This window comes from Plecotus auritus, assembly GCF_963455305.1.
Source record: "Plecotus auritus genome assembly, chromosome: 2".
In the NCBI taxonomy this organism is placed as follows: Eukaryota; Metazoa; Chordata; class Mammalia; order Chiroptera; family Vespertilionidae; genus Plecotus; species Plecotus auritus.
The window spans coordinates 68,920,192-68,946,606 of record NC_137771.1 but is presented as its reverse complement, the minus strand read 5'-3'; the positions used below and the strand labels follow the sequence as shown (position 1 = coordinate 68,946,606).

Here is a 26,415-nt window from a genome sequence, read left to right as displayed (position 1 = left end):
GATCTCCAGCCTAGACCACTCAGCAGTGATGAGGCCCTTCTCCGGAGATGGAGATGGAGACGGGGGAGCAGATCTGCGGGGAAGAGTTGAGCCAAGGAAATTCCTGCTACTCATGCTTTAGTCTTGCTAAGTTTTAGTGTCTATAAGACACAAATGTCTGAAGGTAAGTGAAATTATAGGCCTGCTGATCAGGATCAAATTAGGAGGTAGAATGTTAAACAGAGAAAGCCAGAAGCAAACTGTGATTCTGTGTCAAAATTGCATCAGAGTTCACCTTCACCCCTCTTGTTGCTGACCTCTGTTTTGGGCCATTTGAACTATTCCAGCCAATATGGACAATTAACTTTTGGGTAGATATTTTTAGATTAATTTTTATTAAATTGGTATTTAATTATTTTATTTTAAATGATTTTAAGTTTATTTGATTGATTTAAAATAAGTATTTATTTTAAATATAATAATCCTGTTTAATTAATTAGATTCTTTTGGTAAAGTTACTAAGTTTTGTTTAGATTAAGCAGAGAGGGAGAGGTATCTACCAAATGAATAAATATCTATACTAACAAAAGGGTAATATGCTAATTAGACCGTGTCAACCAGCCATCTTCCAGACATCCAACTTCCTTCTGGACAAAGCCATGGTGGTGGGGGCCAAAGCAGAGGCAGTTGGGGTGATCAGGCCAGCAGGGGAGAGCAGTTAGGGGCGAGATCAGGCTGGCAGGGGAGGACAGTTGGGGGCAACCAGGCCAGCAGGGTAGGGCAGTTGGGGGCGACCAGGCAAAGCAGGGGAGGGCAGTTGGGGGTGACCAGGCCGGCAGGGGAGGGCAGTTGGGGGCATTAGGCAGGCAGGCAGGTGAGTGGTTAGGAGTCAGTGGTCCTGGACTGGAAAGGGTGCAGGCCCACAGGGATTGGGCCTAAACTGGCAGTCGGACATCCCCCAAGGGGTCCCGGATTGGAGAGGGTGCAGGCCGGGCTGAGGGACACCCCACCCCCCGTGCATGAATTTCGTGCACTGGGCCTCTAATAATTTTATATTCATCCTAAACCATGTTCATGCCTATGTGAGAATGACTCAAAGCTTTAGAGTTTTAGTTAACTCCATTTAGCAATATTGTCTCAAAGATTACTTGAAATTATTTTTAAACCTGTGTTATATTTAAACCTTATGTTATATTAGAAGCCCTTCATGGTAACAGTGTAACTAATAATATTATTTGCTAGAGATAACAAGACATATATTTTTAACTCAGATTTTTTAGTTGTTATAACAGCCCATAAAGTCAAACCATGGAAAAAATGAATTCACTATTTCATTATTCAGAGAGTAATTCAGTTGCATGAAAACTTATTCTATCAAATACAGTGGCCTTTGTTACATGAAAGATACAAAATGGCTATTCCATCAATTTTCAGAGTGCAACAGTAGCTCTTTGATCAAACACAATAAGGCTCTGTAGCCACACATCATGAAATTAGCATCATCTTCATGGCACAGAGGCCGTTATCCTAGTGTGGTGCTCTTCATCATGCCTCTAATCTTTACCTGACTTCTATTGAAGCCCAAGTTGCCTGTGAGTAACTATTACAGCTGCTGTGGCTGGTTTAAGGATCATGGGTCCTAAATGAGAAGTGCAAAGACCAGTTGCCTTTCAGATGTAACGGCAAGCTAAACTTACTGATACTGGATATAGTTTTTTAAATCATCAGATCTGCAAAGACTTATTTTTTGCCTCTGGTTACTATAGTCACACTCAGTGCTGTGGTCACCTGTTTACATTAACTTCTGTGGCTCCCCAAATCTCTGAGATTGAGAGGAGGACATGAACATCTAGATGTTTTTAAATTACTTAGGGACCCTTTTATTGAAAGAGTGGATTTTATTCCAGTTGGATCAGATTCTTGATTCAAATGGTATCTCCAGGTTTCAGTAAAAAAGACATTTCAGTCAACAAAAGAAACCTCTCTTATAGAAGAGATAGAATAATACACTGATATTTGTATACTAACCTATTAAGATTTGGGAAATTAGTGTAAAATTATTTGTAAGCTATTTATCTAATCAGCTTACATCCACTTTTATATGGCTAAAATAGCCACCATCAAATTAGCTCTCCTTTGAAATACTAAATTAGATTTGATAATGTGTATGAAACCTACATTTGACAGGAGTACTCTTTAATTTCTGTCATATGTAACTTACAGTGAAAACATATTAGGATTGTGTTTGTTTCTCTGGGTAATTTTTATTTTCAAAGATTTTATCTAAATATTGTTACTAACAGGCCTTTCTGATTTTGGATATATATTATTACATAAGGATAGTGGTACTCTGCATTATGCATAGTTTAGATTTGCTCTGGTCCAATAGGAAGTGGCACATGTGTGATGGTGTTCTTTGAAATACTTTGGAAGTCTAGAACTGTCTCAGAACTTGAAGGGCTATAATTATTTATGTACAATATTAGGATATTCCTTCTTCGAATGGACCCTTTGAATATTCATTTATCTTTTCGTTTTTGTTATATTCCACAAAGAATACAATTATACTTTTCTGACTTATACTGTTTTCCTACCTTTACAAATACTGGCAGGTGTTTCATGATAGACTGAAACTATGTATACATTCATTTTGGAAATTTCTTTAGCTACTTTACATTTTAGTAAGCTTGAGAAGATTTCTTTAAGAAAACAGCTTAGCGCCCTGACCGGTTTGGCTCAGTGGATAGAGCGTCAGCCTGCGGACTGAAAGGTCCCAGGTTCGATTCCGGTCAAGGGCATGTACCTTGGTTGCGGGCACATCCCCAGTAGGGGGTGTGCAGAAGGCAGCTGATCGATGTTTCTAACTCTCTATCCCTCTCCCTTCCTCTCTGTAAAAAATCAATAAAATATATTTTAAAAAAAGAAAAAGAAAACAGCTTAGCCCTAACTGGTTTGGCTCAGTTGATGGAGTGTCAGTCCGCGGACCTGAAGGGTCCCGGGTGCAATTCCAGCAAGGGCACATGCCCCCCTTGTGGGCTCAGTCCCCAGTAGGGGGCATACAGGAGGCAGCCGATCAATGATTCTCTTATTATTGATGTTTCCATCTCTCTCTCACTCTCCCTTCCTCTCTGAAATCAATAAAAATATTTTTTTTTAAGAAGAAAGAAAACGGCTTACTCCTCTCCCCGGAAATGGGTATTTGTTTTCCTGTTGTGTGTACCAACACTCTTAGAACAATACAAGAGCATCTACTGTGCCTCTAAAAAACAAGCAAAAAAAAAAAATGTGGGATTGCATGTGAAGAACTTCACAACTAAATTATTGAATCCAGAAAGCAGTGTTGTAGGTAGCATTCTCAGAAGATTAACAGAGAAATAATGTACCACTGTCCAGCAAAATTCACAAACTCTTCATTTTGTACCTCTAGGACTTCATTTTCTGCATTCCCTTTGCCCAAAATTTACCTTCATTTCGGCTTCCCTGCCTGGCAAACATTTCCTAAGTCTCAGCTCAAGCATTACTGGATACAGAGAGCCACCCTAACGCCTTCTATCCTTGCACAATACTCCATGCCTGTTGCTATTACAGTGTCACCCTGTATTACAAGTGTCTTACTCATCTCCTACCCCCACTAGACATTAACCCTCCTGAAGATAAGAACTGTATCTTTCTTGTCTTTGTTTCCTCTAGACCTCTCTTAATCCCTGGCGCCTGATTGCTGCTAATAAATGTTTAACAAGTGGATGAATAAATGAATGAATCGTTTTATTAAAGATATCAGTCAACTGAAACCTTTAACAGTCATTTCTCAGTATCCGTGGCATCTGTATTTGTGAATTTACCTACTCACTAAAATATATTTGTAACCACCAAGTCATTACACTGCTTCTTTCTCAGACCTGTGCAGAGGGGTCACCTGGTATGCATGTTCCCAGTTGAGGTCAACAAGGCAACACTTTGCCTTCCAGTTGCAGCTCCTACTATTAGCAAGCATCCTTTTAATGGTGATTTTGCTGTTTAAAGTGGCCCCTAAGCCTGGGGCTGAAGTGCTATCTAATGTTTATTAGTGGAGAAAGTACTTGTGTTAGATAAGCTCCATTCAGGCACAAGTTCTAGTGCTGTTGGCCATGGGGGTATTACAGGTTGGTTTCTAAAAAGGGTATCTCTCTCCCCCTCTCAATGATTATATTCTCCACTAAGCTAATGTTCCTCTCATCATTGATGTCTCTATCTCCCTCTCCCTTCCTCTCTGAAATCAATAAAAATATATTTTTTAATAAAAAGAAAATGAGCAGAAGAGAGGTGAGCTAAACAACAGCGAGGAGTACAACCAAAATGGGCTACAGAATGATTAAATTCAACACACAGCTTACTACACATTTTTCTTTGCAAAGAATGTTCAGATTACTGCCTATTCAAATAAAAGGAGAACAAATGTTAATAGCAATATTTTGGCACTTAACATTATGTGCTGGCTTCTTGATGCTTTACATGTACATATTCCTTTCATTCTCATAACCACATTATGAGGTAGATATAATCTATTATCTCCATTTTAAAGACAAAACTGATTGTGGTGATGGTTGCACAATTCTGTGGGTATACTCAAAACATTGAATTGGATACTTTAAATGAGTGAATTATATAGTGTGGGATTGCTATCTCAATAAAGCTGTTAGCAAAACATATACGTACACACACGCATGCACTCACAGGCATACAGATTGCTGGGCCCCACCTCCAGAGTTTCTGATTCAGTAGGTCTATGATGCAGACCAAGAACTTGCCTTTCTTACAAGTTCCCCGGTGTATTGATATTGCTGGTGTAAGGGCCACATTTTTAGAATTGTTGCCCTAAGGATTCTGTAGATATAGATTCAGAAAATGGGCAGTAGACACCTGGCCAGTGTGACTCAGTGGTTAAGCATCAACCTATGAACCAGGAGATCATGCTTTGATTCCTGGTCATGGCACATGCCCGGATTGTGGGCTTGATCCCCAGTAGGGGGCCTGCAGTTGGCAGCCGATCAATGATTCTCTCTTATCATTGATGTTTCTGTCTCTCCCTCTCCCTTCCTCTCTGAAATCAATAAAAATGTATTTTTTAATAAAAAGAAAATGAGCAGAAGAGAGGTGAGCTAAACAATAGCCAGGAGTACAACCAAAATGGGCTACGGAATGGTTATATTCAACACACAGCTATTAACACTGGGTGCCACAGCTTGTGTGACCAATATACCAAACCAGCCCAGAACACTGCCTACTGCCACTTCTGCCACTCCTGCCCCTGGCAATAATTTTGCTACTTTAAATGATTCAATCTATTACATATTATTTTGCTGTAATATTATAATGTTTTCAAGCATTGTAACATTTTCAACTATGCTTGAGTTAAAGTTACATTGTCTTTTAAAAAGCCTATTGAAAGCCTATAACTATACTGACTGTACTATGATACATTTATATTTTTAGATTATTCCAAATATAGATTGATTGGAAAGCAATTATTTAACTTTTTTTTTTTTTTTTTCTGTTCAGCCACTTTTCCAGGTATGTGGGAGAGAACAATAACCATAGGAAGTGCTGGAAAGACTTTCAGTGTAACTGGCTGGAAGGTAAGATAAGGAATTTAATTGCTTAACAATAGGCATGTACTTTATATCTTGTAGATTTTTTTGTTTTAAATGCACATATATTTAGTTTACACATTTTTATACTTACCGATTATTTGCTTATAATTTACTCATTCAGCTTTCATATTGGCCTTTGTTTTCTTTGGGACCTAATCATTTCTTTTTAAGTAAGAAAACATAGGTAATTTTTTATTTTATAACTAACCAACTAATGACACATTTTTCTTTGCAAAGAGTGTTCAGATTACTGCCTATTCAAATAAAAGGAGAACAAATGCTAATAGCAATATTTTGGCACTTACATTATGTGCTGGATTCTTAGTGCTTTACATGTACATATTCCTTTCATTCACATAAGCACGTTATGAGGTAGATATAATCTATTATCTCCATTTTAAAGACAATAAAACTAAAAGTACAGAGAAGTTAAGGGACTTGCCTAAGGTTACACAGCTAATAAATTCAAGCCAGGGCTTGCAAGCTAACTTCCAAATGTATGCACTTAGCCACTGCAATCTGAAGCACAACAATTTATCCAGTCGAAACTTGATTATCTTCAAATCTCATGTCTCCTAAACATGGCTAAGAAGCCAGGGACTAGATACAGACGGGGTGGGGGGAAGGGAAGTATACATGGGCACAAAAGGCCAACACGAGGGATCCTTGTGATGATGAAAATGTTCTATATTTTTACTGTATCAATGGCAGTATCCTGATTTGCAAGATGTCACCATTGGGTAAAACTAGGTCAAGAGTACAAGGAATCTATATTATTTCTTACAACCACATATTAATCTACAATTATCTCAAAATAAAAAAGTAATTAAAACAAAAAAAAGATGCCTGCAGAACCAAGTAATGGAAGAATCCCTTAGGCCCTCATTCATAGTTACTTTAATATATATGTAGTTCAAACAAGCTTTGGTACAGTAGTTTAGACCTGCAGAATATCAGAAGTAGCAAACTGGAAGAGAAGAAGAAAATAATGATTGCAGGTACTATTTACCTTCTGAGAGCAGAGCTTAGTGACTCCATTTGGAAACTTTTACACAAAAAGAAGTGTTGAACTGATTCTAAAACTGAGCTACTTTCATAGTGTGAACATTTTTGAATTGAATATTGACCAGGTGACCCCTCTGCACAGGTCTGAGAAAGAATATATTTAATAATTGCATTAAGCTTATCAACTCTATTAGATTTGATACATATGATTAGATTAATTTTTTGAAATTTGCTTTTATCTGTTCCTTTTCCAGCTTGGCTGGTCCATTGGTCCTTATCATTTAATTAAACATTTACAGACAGTTCAACAAAACAGCCTCTATACCTGTGCAACTCCTTTACAGGTAGGTGTTATGGTAACTCGGGGTTGAGGCACGGTCTTTTAGTGAAGGTGTTATCTTTATGTTGTGTTGTTTGAATGGCCTTAGTTATTTCCTTCATGTCCTCTGAGCGGGGCTTCTGGTATAATCTGGGAATTTAGGAGCAGACACACAGTCATTGCTATTAAGAATAGTTTGTTGTTTTTTAGTACATCAAGCTTTAACTTTGAACACTCCTTCATTGCTGGTGGGATTGCAAAGTATTTCGGACTCTGGAGGACAGTGACAGCACCACGCCAAACTATAGTTGCACATGCCCGATGAAGCAGCATCTCCCTTCTGGAAATTTACTCTATAACTATTCCTGTGCGCATAAGGAGCTCTGTCTGTACACAGCCATTTATTGCAGAGGTTAAGGGATAGTCATTATCCATCGACAGGCAGTGGGTTTAAGTAAACCATGATCTAGCTAAACATTTAAATATGATATGACAGTATTTGTGTCCTATTTCTCTAACAAAGTAACACAAACTTAGTGGTTTAAAACAATACAAATTTTTTAACTTTAGTTCTAGGGATCAGCAGTGGAAATGGGTCTTACAGGGCTGAACACACAGAGTGGGCATTGCTGCGTTCCTCCTGGAGGCTCGAAGGAAGAGTCCGTTCCTTGTCTTTCCCAGCTTCCAGGGGCTGCTCGCATGCTTGGTGCGTGGTCGCATCACCCCAACCTCTGCTTTTGTCAACACATATCCTCCTGCCACCTTCCTTCCCTTTTAAGGATCCTTGTCATTGCATTAGACCAGATAATCCAAAATAATCTCTCCATTCAAGACCCTTAATTCGTATTTGCAAAGTTCATTTTATGTACAGGTTCTGGGTCTTAAGACATGGACAGCTTTGGGGCCATTATTCTGTCTAACATCGTGGCTGTTTAAAAATTTGAAGTGAAGAAGGTCTATAATTACTGATATGGAGAAATTTCCAGAATATAATGTAAAGTAAAAAAAGCAAGATACCCAGCAGTGTATATTTACATTACATTTTGTATACTGGTAAGAAAGGGGAAAACTGTTTGCTTGTATGTTTGAAGGATCTCTGGAAGGATCCATGATGAAACTAATAGAAGTGGCTATTTGTAGGGATGAAATTAATAGATAGGGATAGGGATGGGTGAAGGAATTTTTAATATATATCTTTTTTCTATGTTGTTTCTATTTTTAAAAAATATTTATAAAACAGGGATCCATATACTATCATTCTGTGAATAATCAGAACACTGAAAAAAAATTATTTTTCTGGAAGGCAGTTAAAAGGCCAAAGAGTAAAATATGTTGACTATAGTAAACTTACTTTTTTGCTTCCTGTCATAAATGCCTACTGAATAAGAAAAATACATATATTTTACAATTTTTTTCCAGTGACTCTAAAGTAATACCATGATAATGGCTAATTCTGACATTTGCTTTTGTTATATAGTATTAAACTCATTTTATCCTCTGAAAATAAATCCATTCTCTTATTCAACAAATATTTATTGAGTATTAGAGATATTTATTGAGTATTAGAGATACAGCAGCTAAAAATTCCTGCCCTCGTGGACCTTACAGTCTAATGGGGAGACATGTTAATAAATAAAAATTTTAATAATATAATATGTCAGATATTGATAGATGCAATGGAGAAAAATAAAGTGAAGAGGGAAGATATAAAAGTGCTAAGGGGGAGAATATACAATGTTAAGTGATCTTTGAAAGCCTCACTGAGAAGGGGACATTTGAGCTACGAACTGAAGGAGGATAAGCAGTCACATGGTTACGTAGAGAAGAACCCTCCAAACTGAAAGAACAAGTGCAAAGGCCCTGGGGTCAGGCAGCCTGGTTGTCATGTTTATTTCCTTGAAAAGCGTAGAGGCTGAAATAGGATGATTAAGGGGTAATTGTAAGAGGAGATAATCAGAGTTAGCTGGGAGCCAGATCAAGTAGGGGCATGTTTGTCTCTGTAAAGACTGAGTGAGGTAGGAAGCCACTGAAGAGCTTAGAGCACACGAGTGACATGATCTAACTTGTGTTATCAGAGGGACTCTGGGTGCTTAGCTGAGTGAGAGAAGACTGTTGAAGTGATCCAGGAGAGAGACAGCAGTGGACTGAACCAATATGGGAATGATAGAAGTGGTGAAAAGGGATTGGGTTCTGAATATATTTTGAAGGTAGATGCCGATGGATCACACGTGGGTTATGAGAGAGAGGAGTCCAGTATAATTCTAGTTAGGAGAGATGTTTATGTCTCCTGAGCTTTGAATTTTCTATGGCAATCTCTCATGCTATAGGGGAATGAATAAGTTGCTAAGGAAAAGGAAGATTCAGCTAAGAATCCAGAACACCTTTTTCAGAACCATCTTATTCTCCATTTCAGCGAAGTGGCCTGTTTTTTCCCCATGCCTTCAGACAAACATGTTTGGAAACTGGCCCAAGTTTCTAGCGGAACCACAGATTCCTAGGCTGAAGCAACCTATCCTTATTTATCCAAGTTTTGTTCGTTTGTTTTTTAGTACTGGGGAATGATTATTTTTTTCCTGCTGAATTCTTTTGGCATGCAGTCTTCTCTGTGATTTAACCCTTCTCTGTCTCTCTATCATCTCTTGCCATATTATCTATCTTGCTACCTACCCTCAGTCACACTAGACTTCTCTCAGCTCTTCCAGAAAAACAAATCACATCCAGTAATCAATCGTTTCTGTCTCATCTCTCTCCCTGCCCTCACCAGTACACACCAATTGGAAGCTTCATAAAGGCAAGGACCATGTTCATCTTGTTTATCATTATAGCCCCAGCATTCATCACAATGCCAATTTTAACATAACTCATGTAATTTACTGAGTAATTCAATGTATCCTTTAGTTCTTGATATCTCTTGTGATTAATTTCCTTAAAATTTGGCCACTTTGCTCTGCCCTATCTCTTAACTATCCCAAGTTCTTGCTTAGTTGCTTGGATCTCCTGGTTGGCTCTGAGAACCAATATTTCTAAGTTGTCCCAGTTCACACTTGCCCACCACGCTTTGGCCCTCCTGTGTGGATAGGTCCATGTTCTTTATGCATGCTCTGAGTCAGACATGTGTACCTGATCCTGACCTATTGCCTCTCAGACACTGGCCTAACAGCATTGGCTTTTCTCTGGGCCCAATTTCTCCCCTGTGTCTGACTTTCCTGAAGAAGGGTAGGGAAGCCACTCACATGCCCCAGAAACTTGTTTCTAACCCCTGTGGCCTTAGACCACTTTTTTAGGATATGCATGATTAGGACAGGGACTTGCACACCTCTGAGGTATGACACAGTGGGTCAGTTTTCATTTCCACTCCATCCTCCAAAGTAATAGGAAAAGCTGGCTAGTTTGTCATTTCTCCAGTCATCTTTTAGGCTTGGATCTAACAAGTCATTCTACAGCTCACCTCAAGAGAAAATAACATGTCTTTTCATTTCCAAGTATGTCATCTTTACATAATATCTCTTTCAATTTGGAAATTTCATGGCTTATTCTCAGTTCTTCACATTAGATTTAATCATTTACATGTAACTGATTCTTCCATTAATCTGTAGAGTTTAACATAGGTTCCCAGGAATTCAGCTGTAATTCCCTAAATGACTTTTTGCCAATAATATTAATACTCAGTCTCTATTTATTAAACTCAGCAATAAATAACGTTACCATATTTCCTTTTCACATTTTTCAATCTTAACATACAGGAAGCCTTGGCTCAAGCTTTTTTGACTGACATGAAGCGCATGGATGACCCAGAGTGTTACTTTAATTCTTTGCCAAAAGAGTTGGAAGTAAAAAGAGATCGGATGGCACATTTACTTGAAAGTGTTGGCCTAAAACCTGTAGTTCCTGATGGAGGCTACTTCATCATTGCTGATGTGTCTTTGCTAGGTTTGTAAAGTTTTTCATAATTTCAAATATATAGAAACTTCTGTGTGAAGTTATATCAGAATTACGAAGAAAAGATTGGTGTCGAAGCCATATCAGCATTTTATCTTTGAAAAAATGACTTTCACAATGTCAGTGTTTTCTACAGTCATCTGAACTTTTAGGTCCTTGACCTCACATGTGACCTTGTTTACGTAATTATGGAGCCAGTTGTTGTAAGTGTTCTCTTAAACATAGAATTTGCTATCATCTTGTTCTGGTGTGTAACTTAAAACATTGAAATCATATATGTAACCTGTGTTTCTTTGAGTAAAATTTTAATTTCCCTTTTTACTTGAGAAAAATAAGATTTCTAAACTGTCAATGCCATCAGGATTATTTGCCACTTTAGAATATACTGAAATGAAGTAAAGAAGAAAAATAATATTAATTGAGGGTCTACTACATGCCTGGCACTTTCAAACATGCTTTTAAGGAAGCATTCAGCTCCATGTTTAAAGACACGAAGACTTAGAAAGTTTTAAATAACTTGTCTGAAGTCACACAGCTAGATTCCCAATAATTCTGTTTCCAAAAGTGTTACCTGAAGCTATTGTAATTCTGACATGCCATACAAATAGAAAGTTAGAATCATGATAACATTTTATGTATAACTAATTTTTCTTTAAAAACTATAATGTTAATACTAAATTTTATAAAGCATAATTTATTTAAACAAAAATTATAACCATTTTAAATAGTTTTAAATGTTTTAAGGTTCTATTACAATGAAGCTCTATGCCACTGAACTTGAAAACCTTTTGTATATACCAAATTTTATAAATTTGCGAGGCTCTTAAGCTCCTAAACTCTGAGGTTTTGAAGTCATTTTTTTTATATTTGGTCTAAATGTGCAACTCATTTCATGAAATGATAAGAAGAAATAGCACAGTATTCATTAATTGTATTTTCGCTTTAAATTGGAAAGCCACAAAATATTCAGCATGAATTAGTTTATTGAAAAGAAACTAATTTATACTTTATCTGCTCTCCAAAAGAATTTGAACTAACTCAGATTAAGTCTTTCATATACTATCCAACCTAAGAGTCAACAGATCTGACTTTGAATTCTAGCAATGTTATTACAGTATCTAAGCTTCAACTTCCTCATCCATAAAAAGGGGATAAAAGTGATACCTTCCTCGTAGGATTATGGGAAGGGAGATTTCCTAAGATTCTGCATCAAAAGCACTAAGACCAATGCCTGGCATAAAAGTTGATATTATTATTGCTGAGTGATCTGGGTTTGGCAACTGTAAAAACAACCCTGGATTCATGAACAACTACTACCTGTTGTAACTTCCTCTGGCTGCTCACAGTGCACGTAGACATAATTCTAGTGCCTGCTTCCTAAAAGGCATTGTAAGCTGTTGGATATACTCAAACATGTATTTCAATACTTGGAGCATTTGGATTCTAGAAGGAATGTGCTTTTCCATTTATGCTTAACATTGCTGGTTTTGCCTTAAACCCAGCAACAAATTCACTTGACCCATTTATATAAGCCCTTTACATGAGCAGAACACTGTGGCTTGCACTTACTCAAATCCAAATTAAGGTCTAACTCTGGAAGAAAGAAAATCACTTTTTTTAAAGAAAGAAAAAGTCTTTCATACAATCATGTATGTGTTTACTTATAAGATAAAATCATTGGTACATAGGAGGGGAAAGAAGTAAATATTTCAGTCACCTAGGTTTATTTAGCATTGTAATTAGCATTATTAACTCAAGACCAAACTTTGTAGCAGCAAATGGGATTAGTTACATAATTGTTGAATAAAAGGAAGCCCAACAACTTTTTAGATGAGAATAACTTTTTCTTGAAACCAATTTTTTTGAGATAGTAAATCCTAAAAAGAATTTATCACATTGTGACATTAAACATCAAAAGGACAATGATGCAGCTTTTGCTTGTATTATTGCTTTAAGCTCTTAAACAGTTTCCCATTCTATCTGTAGTCAATCAGTCCTGCATAAAACACTAGTTTAAGTCTTAGATCTTGAACTAGTGTGGTTGTAATAAGAACAGAAAGGATTTTGGTTAGAAAACTTTTTGTAATGATGGAAAAAAGAGAACTTTCTTTTTCATTGTCCTCCTTCACCTGTGGGGGGAAATGTAATGTCTCTAAGACTCTTCTATATATGGAAACAAGTACTTTTATTTTACTCCTTCATCTTTGCTCAGATTAATTTGAATGTAAAAATTCTTCCATGTACTAGAGGCAGTCCCATCATATATACTAAAGACTAAAGCAAACAACAACACTCATTTGATGGTAGCTTGAAAATAAAAATAAACCATAAAGTACATGAACATAGTAATGACTTCCCTTTAAAATTCATAGCAATGGCTAACTGGTAATATTTTTGAGCATTTATGATATAGTAGGTATTATCCTAAGAGCTTTACAAACATCATATTCTCACTAAAGTCCAATGAGATTGGTGCTATTATATCTTCATTGATAGGTGAGAAAGATGAAATAGAGAATCAAGAAATTTACTGAAGTTAATCAACTAATAAGTAGCAAAGCTGGGCTGTAAACCCAGAGATCCATGCCCTCACCAGGGAACTTATTATTTTTTTTCTGCCATACTAAGCAACTCTCTAGACCAGTGACCTTCATCCTAGAACTAAAAATGGAAACATTTGATTAGAAGATAAGATGACAAATAGAAGATTATTACAGTTGTTTTAGTGGGATAGTAAGGTCCAAAATTATGGAAGAGATAGTGGGAATACAAAAACCGATTTTGATTTTCATAGGTTACTTAACTAACCAAATGCTATTATAATATGGTTCAAACTTGTACCTTTAGTAAATATTTTTAGTTTATTTGAGGAATTCTGACTTAAGTATTCAAAAGAAATAGATTCTAGCTTTCTTATAACTATCAAATATTTAGAATTATATTTATTGCCTTCTTTCCTTTTAAGCGCCACAGCAGTGAATTCCTCTTTTCTAAGCTTTACTAGAATAGTAGTACAGGTAGTATCAATTGCAGTTAGTTAATATCCTCCTTTACTTCCTTCTAGTGCTATAGCTAATCACTCCTTTCTCTGGATTACCTTTGAATACACTACTATTGTGTACTTGTCACATGGAGTTTTCACATAATTTACAGTTAAACTCTAACTTTTCAAAGTGATCATTTTTGTTAGAGCCAAACATGAATTAACTACATATACATATATATAATGTGAAATACTTGAAATAGTAACTTAATTTCCTCATCTATAAAGTGAAGATTATAGCTACCTCTTAAAATTGTAAGACAAATAAATGGGAGAATTATCTAACATGCTTAGCAAATAGTAAATGCTCAATAAGTGGTAGCATGTATTATTAGCATTATTATATGGGATTGTTATGTTCTTGAAAGCACAGGGGAGATTAGAAATAAAAATCATTAAGTAAAAACATATTAAGATTTTGTTAAAAATATAGGTGAAACTTTCTTCAATGTCAAGGTTTTTATACCATTAAGTGAAGAGACCTGGTAGTATTCAGTGGGGGAAAAAAAGAAAAGAAACTGTCTCAATCTGTTTTGAACAATAAATTATAAAATTTCAATGATTATAGTAATCATCAAAATAGCTTTCTGCCATTCAAAATGATCTAAGAGTATAAATCAATGAAATTGAAACAATATGAAATATGAATTGCTAAAGCTGAATGCCAGAGAAATATCTAGCCCAGACCTTAAAGCAAGATTGGAGCAAGAGATAAGAATAGGAATACATATTTTCCCCAAATTTAACATTTTTTTAAAAAGCATAATGTGTGGAAGAAAGAGATAAACAATAAAGAATATCACTTGGAAGATCTATACAGATACTTTCCCTTTACAAATAATGAGTAATATTAGTCTACTCATTCAACAAATATGCTTTTTATTGCTTATACTAGAGGCCCGATGAAGATTCATGCAAGAATGGGCCTTACTTCTCCTGGCTGCTGGCACCACCTTTGCTCTTTTCACTCCGCCCAGAGCTGCCTTTCTGCCTTCCCATGCTGCCCAGAGGCCCAGAGTGGCTAGGGTGGTGCGGAACGCCCCCAGCCACTCTGCGCCTGTGTATGCAAATTAACCCTCCATCTTTGTTAGGTTAATTTGCATACTCCTGATTGGCTGGTGGGCATCACAAAGGTATGGTCAATTAGCATGCTACTCTTTTATTAGTGTAGATGCTAGACACTAACCTAGGATTTGGGGATAATGATAGATTGCAATACAGACACTTTACCTTTGCCGATGACTTTTTGGAGGTACAAGTGTTATGATGAATACTCTATAAATTTAGATGCCATTTCCTTAATAATGATCACAGACTCTTATATTATTTCTAGGTGGAAAGGCAACACTTCTTTTCTTCCCTTTCCTACTCTCTTCCAGGGCTAAGGGGTGTGTGCACAAATATGATCAATCAGATGCATATTTGAGTACTGCCTTAAGAGTATCGGTAAAGCTAATCTGTGGCATCTCGCTTTCCACCCCGCCATGTGCAGTATGAGACTTCAGCAGATTCTGTGAATATCTCATAAGAAAAATTTGAATTTAACAGACTTAAATTAAATACATATTGCCTCAGGTGTAATACATAGGTTATCTAATTTTCATTGTTTTAGATGCAGACCTCTCTGATATGAAGAACAGCAATGAACCTTATGACTATAAATTTGTGAAATGGATGACTAAAAATAAGGTAAAAGTTATTTGCCTTTGCAATATTGTGCTGTATTTTATAGTTAATTTTGAAGGAAACCTGCTGACATGCTTTGAACAATGTTAACTATAGTTTTGTTACATGATAGTCTACCAGTGCCTATTTGGAGGATTTTTTAATCTTTTTTTTCCCTGAAATTGTGTGAATACTTAGAAGTATCATTTTTTTCTAATGTTTAGGGTTAATATGTGAAATGTAAGTAGTTTTCTTATTTTACCTTCCTGTTTATTTTTTAGAAACTTTCAGCCATCCCAGTTTCAGCATTCTGTAACAAAGAGACCAAATTACAGTTTGAGAAGTTTGTGAGATTTTGCTTTATTAAAGTAAGTTTTCTGTTCTGCTAAAAAAACACACTTATAATGTCTTTCCTTTTTATGTATAAATCACCATTTTTTTCTCTTTCTAGACATGATGTGCTTATAAAGCAATTTTTAAATTTTGTCTAGCTGCCATGAAATTAACTGTGTACCAGAATAAGTGTCAAGTTTAAACATAATCAGACTTCTTACCATATAACATTACAATGGCTAGCATGCAATCAAAAATTACTAGACATTTAAAGACACAAAAAATGATGACCCTTAATAAAGGAAATAAAGCAGTCAATAGAAACATATCTCAAGGTGACCCAGATAGAGAAATTAGTACTTTAAAGCAGATATTATAAGTAAGCAGATTTTATAAGTATGTAAAGGAAAATATGGTCATAATGAGTGGACAGATTAAAATAATTAATCAAGTGGAAATTCAAGAACTAAAGGGTGATATCTGATAAGAAAATATATATGGCATTAAACATAAAACATTGAGGATGACAGGGAAAAAAAAAGGGTCTACTTGAATAGAGATCCATAGGAATTATTCAATCTGAAAAACAGAGAGGAAAATTACTTTTGAAAAATGAACAGAGCCTCACATTTGTGATGCAGTATCAATTCCAATACCAATGATAATTTACATGTAATTGGAGTACCAAAAAAAGAAGAGAAAATGTAACAGAAAAAAATTTTTAAGAAACAATGGCCAAGGAGAAACCAAGATGGCTGCATAGGTAAACACCTGAAATTGCTGCCTTGCACAACCACTTTAAAACTACAACTAAAAGACAAAACGGACATCATCCAGAACCACAGGAAGGCTGGCTGAGTGGAAATTCTACAACTAGAAGGAAAGAGGAAAGCACACTGAGACTCAGTGGAGATGCGGAAGTAAAGTGCAGAGGTACAGGGGCACGTGCGTGCGGAAAGGGCTGGTAACTGAGTATGCAGCTGTCTTTTTCAATCTGGAGGGAGACACAAGCTCCCGATTGCTCTGAACTCCAGTTCCGGGTGAGACTCTGGGGACTCAGACGCATACAGGGAGAAACTGGACCGCCTGGCATCGGGCAGAACTCAAGGGCGGCTTTCTCTCAGAGGTGCTTGCAGCGATTACTGAGGGACACTGAGACCCAGGGGCCTCTTAGGGCAGGGCTGACTGGAAGCCATTGCTCTTTGCTGCGCCCTGAGACCCCGCCCCACCCAAGCTGTGTGCAGAGGTTTTTGCATATGAATGGCCTGGTCCTTTGAAATCTAAAATTACCTAACAAACTGCAGCTGAGTCGAGAGACCCAGAACATCCAAAAGAAGGCCCAAGGCCCCACAGCAGCTTGCATTGCTTCACAGCTGGGCCTCATCGGGGCAACTCCAAACCCAAAAAAGAAGAGGAATCTGCAGATCTCTCCATAGCTCCTGCTGGGTGGCCTCAGACAGAGGCTAAATTAGCACCTCCTTGGAGATCCAAGAGCCAGTGTACCCAGTGGTCAGAGTGGGACCATCCAGATTACAACTCCTCAGATCCATAAGGGACACACTCAGGGGGCAGACTCAGTGAGCACCAAAGCCCCACTGAAGCAAGTCTTGCCCCATAAGGGTGTCTCCAGCACAGCAGTTCTCCCATTGTAGACACAGCTGATCCTCACAGCCAGTTGGTCTGGAGATGAATTCCTCCCAGTGATACCAACAACAATCAAGGCTTAACTACAACAAGACTGTGCACACAGCCCACAAAGGGGTGCACCAAGAGTGTCCACCTCAGGTGATTGGGGAGGCTGAGCTGCTGGGCCCTATAGGACACCTAGCACACAAGGCCACTCTATCAACACAGGGAAGCAACCAAAATACAGAGAAAAAGAAACAGGTCACAAATGAAAGAAATGGAGAAAAGCAACCTACTGGATATAGAGTTCAAAACCACGGTTATAAGGTTACTCAAGAATCTTCTAGAAACCTCCGAGAAATTTAGTGAGACCCTCAAGGATATGAAAAAAGACCAATCAGAAATTAAGCATACACTGACTGAAATAAAGAATAATATACAGAGATTCAACAGCAGACTAGAGGATCGCAAGAATCAAGTCAAAGATTTGAAATACGAAGAAGCAAAAAACATCCAACCAGAAAAGCAAAAAGAAAAGAGAATCCAAAAATATGAAGATGGTATAAGGAGCCTCTGGGACAACTTCAAGCATATCAACATCCGAATTATGGGGTTGCCAGAAGAAGAGAGAGAGCAAGATATTGAAAACCTATTTGAAGAAATAATGACAGAAAACTTCCCCTACCTGGTGAAAGAAATAGATTTACAAGTCCAGGAAGCACAGAGAACCCCAAACAAAAGGAATCCAAAGAGGACCACACCAAGACACATCATAATTAAAATGCCAAGGGCAAAAGACAAAAAGAGAATCTTAAAAGCATCAAGAGAGTAACAGTTAGTTACCTACAAGGGTGTACCCATATGACTGTCAGCTGATTTCTCAACAGAAACTGCAGGCCAGAAGGGAGTGGCAAGAAATATTCAAAGTGATGAATAGCAAGAACCTACAACCAAGATTACTCTACCCAGCAAAGCTATCATTCAGAATTGAAGGTCAGATAAAGAGCTTCACAGATAAGAAAAAGCTGAAGGAGTTCATCACCACCAAATCATTATTATATGAAATGCTGAAGGGTATTCTTTAAGAAGAAGGAGAAGAAGAAGAAGAAAAAGGTAAAGATAAAAATTATGAACAACAAATACATATCTATCAACAAGTGAATCTAAAAATCAAGTGAATAAAAAATCTGATGAGCAGAATAAACCGGTGAATATAATAGAATCAAGGGCATAGAAAGGGAGTGGATTGACAATTCTCAGGGGGAAAGGGGTGTGGGGTTGTGGGAAGAGATTGGACAAAAATCTTATACCTATGGACGAGGACCGGGGTGGATGGGTGGGTAAGGGCATGGGGTGGGGTAGGAACCGAGTGGAGGGGATCTATGGGGGGAAAAAAGATGAACAACTGTAATAATCTGAACAATAAAGATTTATTTTTAAAAAATGAAGGGACTGAGAAGTACAGATTGGTAGTTACAAAATAGTCATGGGGATGTGAAGTACAGCATAGAGAATGCAATCAATAATATTGTAATAACTATATATGATGCCAGGTGGGTACTGGAAATATTGGGGGAACATTTTTTAAAGTATATGATAGTCCAACCACTGTGCTGTGCACCCAAAATTTATTAAAAAATAATGAATGTAAACTGTAATTGAAAATTTTCTTTAATTTTTTTAATCTAAAAAAAACGTTGTAGATCTCTTTGGTGTCAGTATAGCAGCAATAAAGTGCCCAGAATCGACAGCCAACATACTAAAACAGTATGAGGTAGTGATTGGCATCACACTTTTCTAGTTCCTCTACTATTGAATTCTTGTGAGGTTCATTCCTCTTTCTAGCCAGAGAGCTATGGGACATAGCATTATAATAATTGGTTTTTATGATTTGCTACTGGGCTTCTTGAAGAGCTTGGGGCCTGTGTCTTCGGCCACCAAAGTGAGGGAAGACACTATAGACATCATTTTCCAGACTTTGTTCATGCTTCTGCTGGGATTATGTCTTAAAATAGGCAAGGCCAGTGACTTGATTTGCTGGGAAGGTGTGTTCCCTAATGAATGCTTTGGGCTCTGTCATTGCTGTGGAGGCTATGGACAGGCTGGAGCTCAACTGGACCCGTTCAAGTTACCAGGAGTTGAGGAGCACTTGGTTCCCGAATCACTGCATAACTCTTCCTGATAAACTGACTTGGGCCTTAGCTGGTTTGGCTCAATGGATAGAGCATTGGCCCTCGGACTGCGGGCTCGATCCCCTTGGGGGTGCAGGAGGCAGCTGATCAATGATTCTCTCTCATCATTGATGTTTCAGTCTCTCTCTGTCCCTTCATCTCTGAAATCAATAAAAAAATTTTTAATTTTAAAAAATAACTGGTGCATTTTTATATTTAAATATTCACTTCATCTTGAATTTATTTTGATATGTAATGACAATTATTTCATTTATTTACAGAAAGACAGTACTCTTGATGCTGCTGAAGAAATCATCAAGGCATGGAGTAGACAGAAGTCTTGATAACTGCAAACTGCTTTACTATTTCTATTAGATGACCTAGAATTATTAGTACTGCCACTCACTGGATATTGCAAAAACAAATATTTCAATACAAATAAAATTTAAAGAAATATTTTCATTGTTTTTTTCCAAGCAAGTTGAAATGTATTAAACACCTTCCACTGGCCTTTTATGAGAGTCAATATAGCATTGTGGGTAAGAAATGTGAAATGCTGGTTTATGCTTAACCTCTGTGTGCTTCAGTTTCCTTATGAAGGGGAATAAAAGTTATATGAAGTTTATGAGTTGTGTGTAAAGATTAAATGGACTGAAGTATGTAGAGCCTAGCAAACAAATATTCAACCCTTTTTATCCAATTTTACTTCTTCACCACCATGTAAAAACTCTTAACCAGTTACACCCTCCTTGACTTCATATTTTTGCATTATCTACCCACCGGTAGTTCCTTCCCCTTCACTGATTTTGAACTGTGCTCACAGTTTTACCTCTATCCGAAACACGGCCATAATCTGAGATGGCTTCAAGGTCCACATGGATTAGCTAGGCTTTTGGTACTTTGACCTTCTCATCTCTGGTGATGTTCACCTCCACTTCAGCCACCCACTCCCTTTGCCACACCCTGAACCTTTTATCACTCCAGGCTGTTACACCTTTGAAATAATAAATTAGTTATCTCACATTGTAACCACCTATCCTTACAATATTTTCCTTTTAACTATCTACCTCTCTTCTCCTCAAAATATCACTTCTTTAAACTCAATATAATTTCAAGTCTACTATTTCACAAAAAATTATCCATGGCCCTCTTACATCACAATCCACTAGGATCCTTGTTGAAAATATATTCTAGTCTTCAGACCTACTGAATAATTTCAAAATCTGGCCCTTTCCAGGTGATTCTTGTGTCTATTAAAGTTTGATAATCATTGCTGCAAGTCCATAGAACACTCTACAGGTATTTTGTTCCTATCAGTCCCCTTATTTTTACTCCCTCTGTCATCCAGCTTAGATTTAAACACCCATCATTGGGCTGCTGAGTGCACTGCTGTAGCAAAATGCACGATTGGGCAGGTTGTAACAACCATAAATGCACATTATTGACCTTAACTCTTCTATAACCCCTTAATGAGCTTTCTCTACCTTTTGCAATAGCAGCAATTTCTAATATTCTTCCATTCCCCATAATAAAAATATCCAACCTTCTTCACACCTCAAAGCCCACCACCAACAGCACAATTAAGTGACCTCATCTCCCACTTCTGTGAAAAACAAAACAAAATGTAAAGAACCAGAAGCACCCAGCCAGTGTGGCTCACTGGTTGAATGTTGACCTATGAACCAGGAGGTCACGGTTGGATTCCCAGTCAGGGCACATGCACAGATTGCAGTCTTGATCCCCAGTAGGGGATGTGCAAGAAGCAGCCAATCAATGATTTTCATCATTGATGTTTCTATCTCTCCCTTCCTCTCTGAAATCAATAAAAATATAATTAAAAAAAGAATAAGAAACAACCAGACCAGCAATCTCAACAGGAATTCCAAGAATGAGCTTTTGACATGAATGTCAGCATCCATCCTTTCGTCATTTCCTCTGGGGAATGAGGACAGATTTTGGGGGATTGTGGTTAAACAGTACCAGGCTCAGCCATCCAGAAGGAGGCCCAGGACCTCAAGAGCAAACTATTACATAGCAATACAAATCCCATGTAAATTTTTAAATTTAGCTTGTACACTCTTGCTGGGGACTTGATAAAATTCTCACTCATTGTGGCCTTGTCCAATGCTAATCATACTGATAACCGGAGGAACAGTGAGCCGAGGCCTTTTTTCTTTCCCAGGGTCGTCTCCTGGCACCGAAGAATGAGCTTCACAGACCAGAAGATTTAAGCAAAAGTGTGGAAAATGTCTTACAAGAAGATTCAGACTCCCCTCCCGGGGACGGGGGCCCAATAATGGACTGCCCCCTTAAAGCCTTGTAGTCCAGGGATATATAGTTGCTACAAGCCTGTTTCTATATCTATCCGTGTTGTCACCTGATTGATTCCTTCATTGTTCTTGCCCAGCAACAGACCTGAACTTTCTGTTTCTATGTGTCGGTATACCTTGTTGCTGCAGGCCCTCCCTTGGTTCCCCATGCCTCCCACTTTGAGTCCAGAAACATTTTATTATTTCTGCATGGTTGGTTCCTGTGATTAGGCTGCTCAAACTGCCGTGTCTGCCTCTGCCTATGTTCCACCTGCCTTTGTTTTCCCACTGGACCCTTATTCTTGAAACGTATCTGCCTACGTTTCAAGTTAGCCCTCTCAATACCACCTATGCTCTGGATCCCATTTCTCCTCTCATTCTCGGGGGCTTGGTTCAGTCCATTCTCTTGTATCTTCAGCCTCTACTGGATCTCTTCCTCAGAAGTAAGACATGTTCACATTTCTGTCATCTCAGAAAAGCCTTTCCCTGCCCTGGCCGGTTTGGCTCAGTGGATAGAGCGTCAGCCTGCAGACTCAGGGGTCCCAGGTTTGATTCCAGTCAAGGCATGTACCTTGGTTGCAGGCACATACCCAGTAGGGAGTGTGCAGGAGGCAGCTGATCAATGTTTCTCTCTCATCGATGTTTCTAACTCTCTATCCCTCTCCTTTCCTCTCTGTAAAAAAATCAATAAAATATATTTTTTAAAAAGAAAGAAAGAAAAGTCTTTCCCTGATGCTGACTACCACCCTATTATCTCTTTTTCTTCAGGGCAAAATTTTTCTATCTTTTTTCTCTCCCTTCTTGCCTCCCTCCATTCTATCTTTGTTCCTTCCTTTAATAAATATTCATTGAACGCCCTCTATGTGCCAGGCACTATTCCAAGAACTATATATGCCCTTAAGATATATCAGTAAACAAATAAAGATCTCTGTCTTCTAGAGCGTCTGTGCAGGGGAGAGAGGCTAACTAAATCAGAAACATAATGAAATATATTGTACGTAAAACTTATACATGGTAATTGTATGAAGAGGGAAATGAAAGTGTTAGGGAGCAAATTAGAATTTTAAACTGGTCAGATGAGTCTCGTGAAGGGATATGGAAGCAGACTTAGAGAAGGGGAGGGAGAAAGCCTTGTGAAGATCTTGGGGAGGAACATTTCAGGAAGAAGGAATAGCCAGTGCAAAAGCTCTAAGAGGAGGGTGCCTGGTATGTTTGATGAGTACCAAGAGTCTGGCATGACTGGATGGAATAACCAAGGCACAGAGTAATAGGTATTAGGTCAGGGAAGTAACATAGGCCCTCACAGACTAGCATAAGGATAATGTTTTGATCCAGAGTATCAGTGTGCCATCCCATCCATACTTTTATAAAATATGTAAGATAATATTTTTGTAGCATGGTTTATAATTATTCCATATTGGAGACAATGAAATGTTTATCAATATTCTATTAGTCCAGCCAGTGTGGCTCAGTTGGCTGAGCGTAGCCCCATGCACCAGGAGGTTGTTGGTTCAATTCCCGATCGGGGCACATGCCCAGATTTTGAAATTCATCTCCAGTAGGGTGCATGCAAGAGGCAGCTGATTGATGTTTCTATCTCTCCCTCTCCCTTCCTCTCTCTGAAATTGAGAAAAACATATTTGTTTAAAAACACTTCAATATTTAGGAAATACATCAACACAATAGAATACCATACAACAATGAAAATTCACAAACTAGCTATACAAGGTAGCCTAAAGGAATTTCATCAACACTGTTTTCATAGGGTTTCCTCATAATAGCTTCAAAGAATAAGCTGGAGTTCTCATTAGACAGTGTTCTATAATACTGTGATCATTGAAGTCTTCCAAGCAAGACCCAACCCTGGGGTTCTAGAATTTCTGTGCCTACTTGAGTGATGGCTTTTTTCAATGTTTTGGTCCAACAGTCAGTCCTAGGACTGGTCCATAGGGAACTCCATATCTGGGTGCTCCAAGGGAGAAAGGTTACTATCTTTTTCATTTGGTCGGAATGAGGAGAACTGACTTGGGGAAAAAAGGAAGGCAGGTATTTTAAACATGGGAAAATAGTGCAGTATTGGACCAAAGAAATTTTTTAAGTCTGGCCTGATATCACTTGGACTTTAGAGGCCAAGGCCAGACCTGAGGCTTGCAGATGCCTAACTAGATATCCAGGCTCAACTATGGTTAGAGACAGTATAATTGCTATAGTGGGAAACCTAAGGGCATCAGTTGTACAGAGGAGTCTGAAGGAACCTAAGATTCAAAACAATAGCATCAGCATCAGCTCTGGATGATATGGCCACTTCATATCTAGCTCCTATATACATGTCTTGGACTGAATCTCTGGGTGATCATTGTTGTTGCTGCTGCTCAAAGTGTTTAGCCTTCCAATTTCTAAATCTCAGTCATCTGGGTTGAAGTTGAAGACCAAGTACTGGATCTTCTCAAAAAGAGACTTCAACCTTTTTTTCTTCTTTCCTGATGTTGAGAGAACGTTCCTTGCACTCTCTTCTTGAGGAAATCCCAAATCCTTGAGGTTCTTCCATCTTTTCTAAGGATCACTCTGGCTGCTGTGTTGAGAATAAACTAGAGGAAGCAAAGGTCAAGGTATGGAGACCTATTACAATAATTTAAGTAAAAGATCACAGTGGTGGCAGTGGAAAGGTAATAAGTAGATCTGAATATATTTTGAAGGCAGAACCAACAGAATTTGCTAACAGAGGAGATAAGGGGCATGAGAGAAAGGGCTCAAGAAAGAGTCCAGTTTTTGGCCTGAGCAACTGGAAAGACTGAGTGCCATCGCTAAGGTCCAAAAAATGCCAGGAGGAGCAGGCTTGGGGAGGATCAGGAGGTCAGTGTTGAATGTGTTAAACTTGAGATGCCCATTCAACTTTCAAATGTAGATTTTGGATAGCTGGCTGGATAGTCAGGATGGAGTTTAGGAAAGAGGCTGTATATATATATATATATATATATATATATATATATATATATATATATATATATTTGAGGGTCTGTGGCATATTAATGACAGTTAAAGACATGAGATTGGATAAGATCACTAAATATGTCAATATTAGCAACAAGATAACTAATGACTCAGTTCTGGATTTTTGAGATTTAATGCAAAGTAGAATAACTATTGAAAGAGTTTTCTTCATGTGATGATTCCACTTTCACACACACACACACACAAACATATACACACATACTCCTGGCTTACCCTCAACTCTCTACAATCTGGATTCCACACATAATATTGTTCCAAATTCTCTAATGAGTTCCATGTTCCTAGATTTATCCTAAATATCTTCTAATTTATGTGTCAGCTGGGCCTTGGTGTCCAGATATGTAGTCAAACATTATTCTGGATGTTTCTGTAAGGCTATTTTTGGATGAGATTAACATTTAAATTGGTGGACTTTGAGTAAAGCAAATTGCCTTCTATAAGGTGGGTGGGCCTCATCCAGTCAGTTGAAGGCCTTGATAGAGCAAAAGAATGACCTCCCCTGAGCAAGAGGGAGTTCTGCCAGCAGACTGACTTCAGAATTGAACTGCAACATTTCCTCTTCCTGGATTTCTAGCCTGCAGACCCACCCTGCAGATTTTGGACATGCCAGCCTCCACAATTGCATGAGCCAATTTCTTAAAATAAATATCTTTCTATAGAAGCATATTAGTGCTTGTGTTTCTCCAAAAAGCTCTCACTAGTGCAGGTGGACTAGCAAAAATCAAGATAAGTTATCTACAAATTCCCAAATTTATGAAAGAAGTCATCTATATTTATAAAAGCCTAAGCGACCATTACAACCGAACAACCGGAACAACCAGAACGACCGGACGACCGGCCAGTAGCTATGAAGCACACTGACCCAGCCCTGAATCTGGTTCACCTGCACCCCACACCTCACGCCTCGCAGAATTGGCCATGCCTTAGCTTGCTGCTGGGGCCAACCTCCTGCGGTCCCTCCCCCTGCCCCACCCCCCCCACCCCCGATTGTCCCCAATCACCAGCACCAGGCCTCTAGTTCTATGATATTATACTGAACTATAATGAGATACGGACTTTATACAAACAATGAAGAATTTTTTGAAGATCTTTCATGGCAGATAGACAATAAGGCAAAAACGACAGTTTGGCTATCCAAAAGCCAATAATATCCACCTTCTCCTTTAACTACTACTACTAGAGCGGCTAAAAAGCCCAAATACCCAATTTCTCAGCTTCCCTTCCAACTAGTCAAAAATGCTGGAGAAGAGCTTCCCAAAATGGAAAAAGATAAAAGGTAAAGTTGGCTCGAAATTTTTTGTCCTCTTTGCCTTTCCACCTTCTTCCTACCTGTAATGTAGAAGTGAGGTCTGGAGGTGCAGCAGCTATTTTGCATGCGTAGAGC

At 38.1% G+C, this 26,415-nt stretch overlaps 1 protein-coding gene across 1 annotated transcript in view; it reads left to right on the top strand.

Moving 5' to 3' along the window:
* Positions 1-20,353, top strand: part of KYAT3 (kynurenine aminotransferase 3) — a 59,968-nt gene extending 39,615 nt beyond the window's left edge. The window contains exons 9-14 of the mRNA XM_080657565.1: positions 5,518-5,594; positions 6,869-6,958; positions 10,677-10,863; positions 15,528-15,604; positions 15,862-15,948; positions 19,992-20,353. Of these exons, the coding sequence (XP_080513691.1) occupies positions 5,518-5,594; positions 6,869-6,958; positions 10,677-10,863; positions 15,528-15,604; positions 15,862-15,948; positions 19,992-20,054 (581 nt within the window). The 3' untranslated portion in view covers positions 20,055-20,353. The remainder of the gene's footprint in view (positions 1-5,517; positions 5,595-6,868; positions 6,959-10,676; positions 10,864-15,527; positions 15,605-15,861; positions 15,949-19,991) is intronic.
* The last annotated feature ends 6,062 nt before the right edge of the window (positions 20,354-26,415 follow it).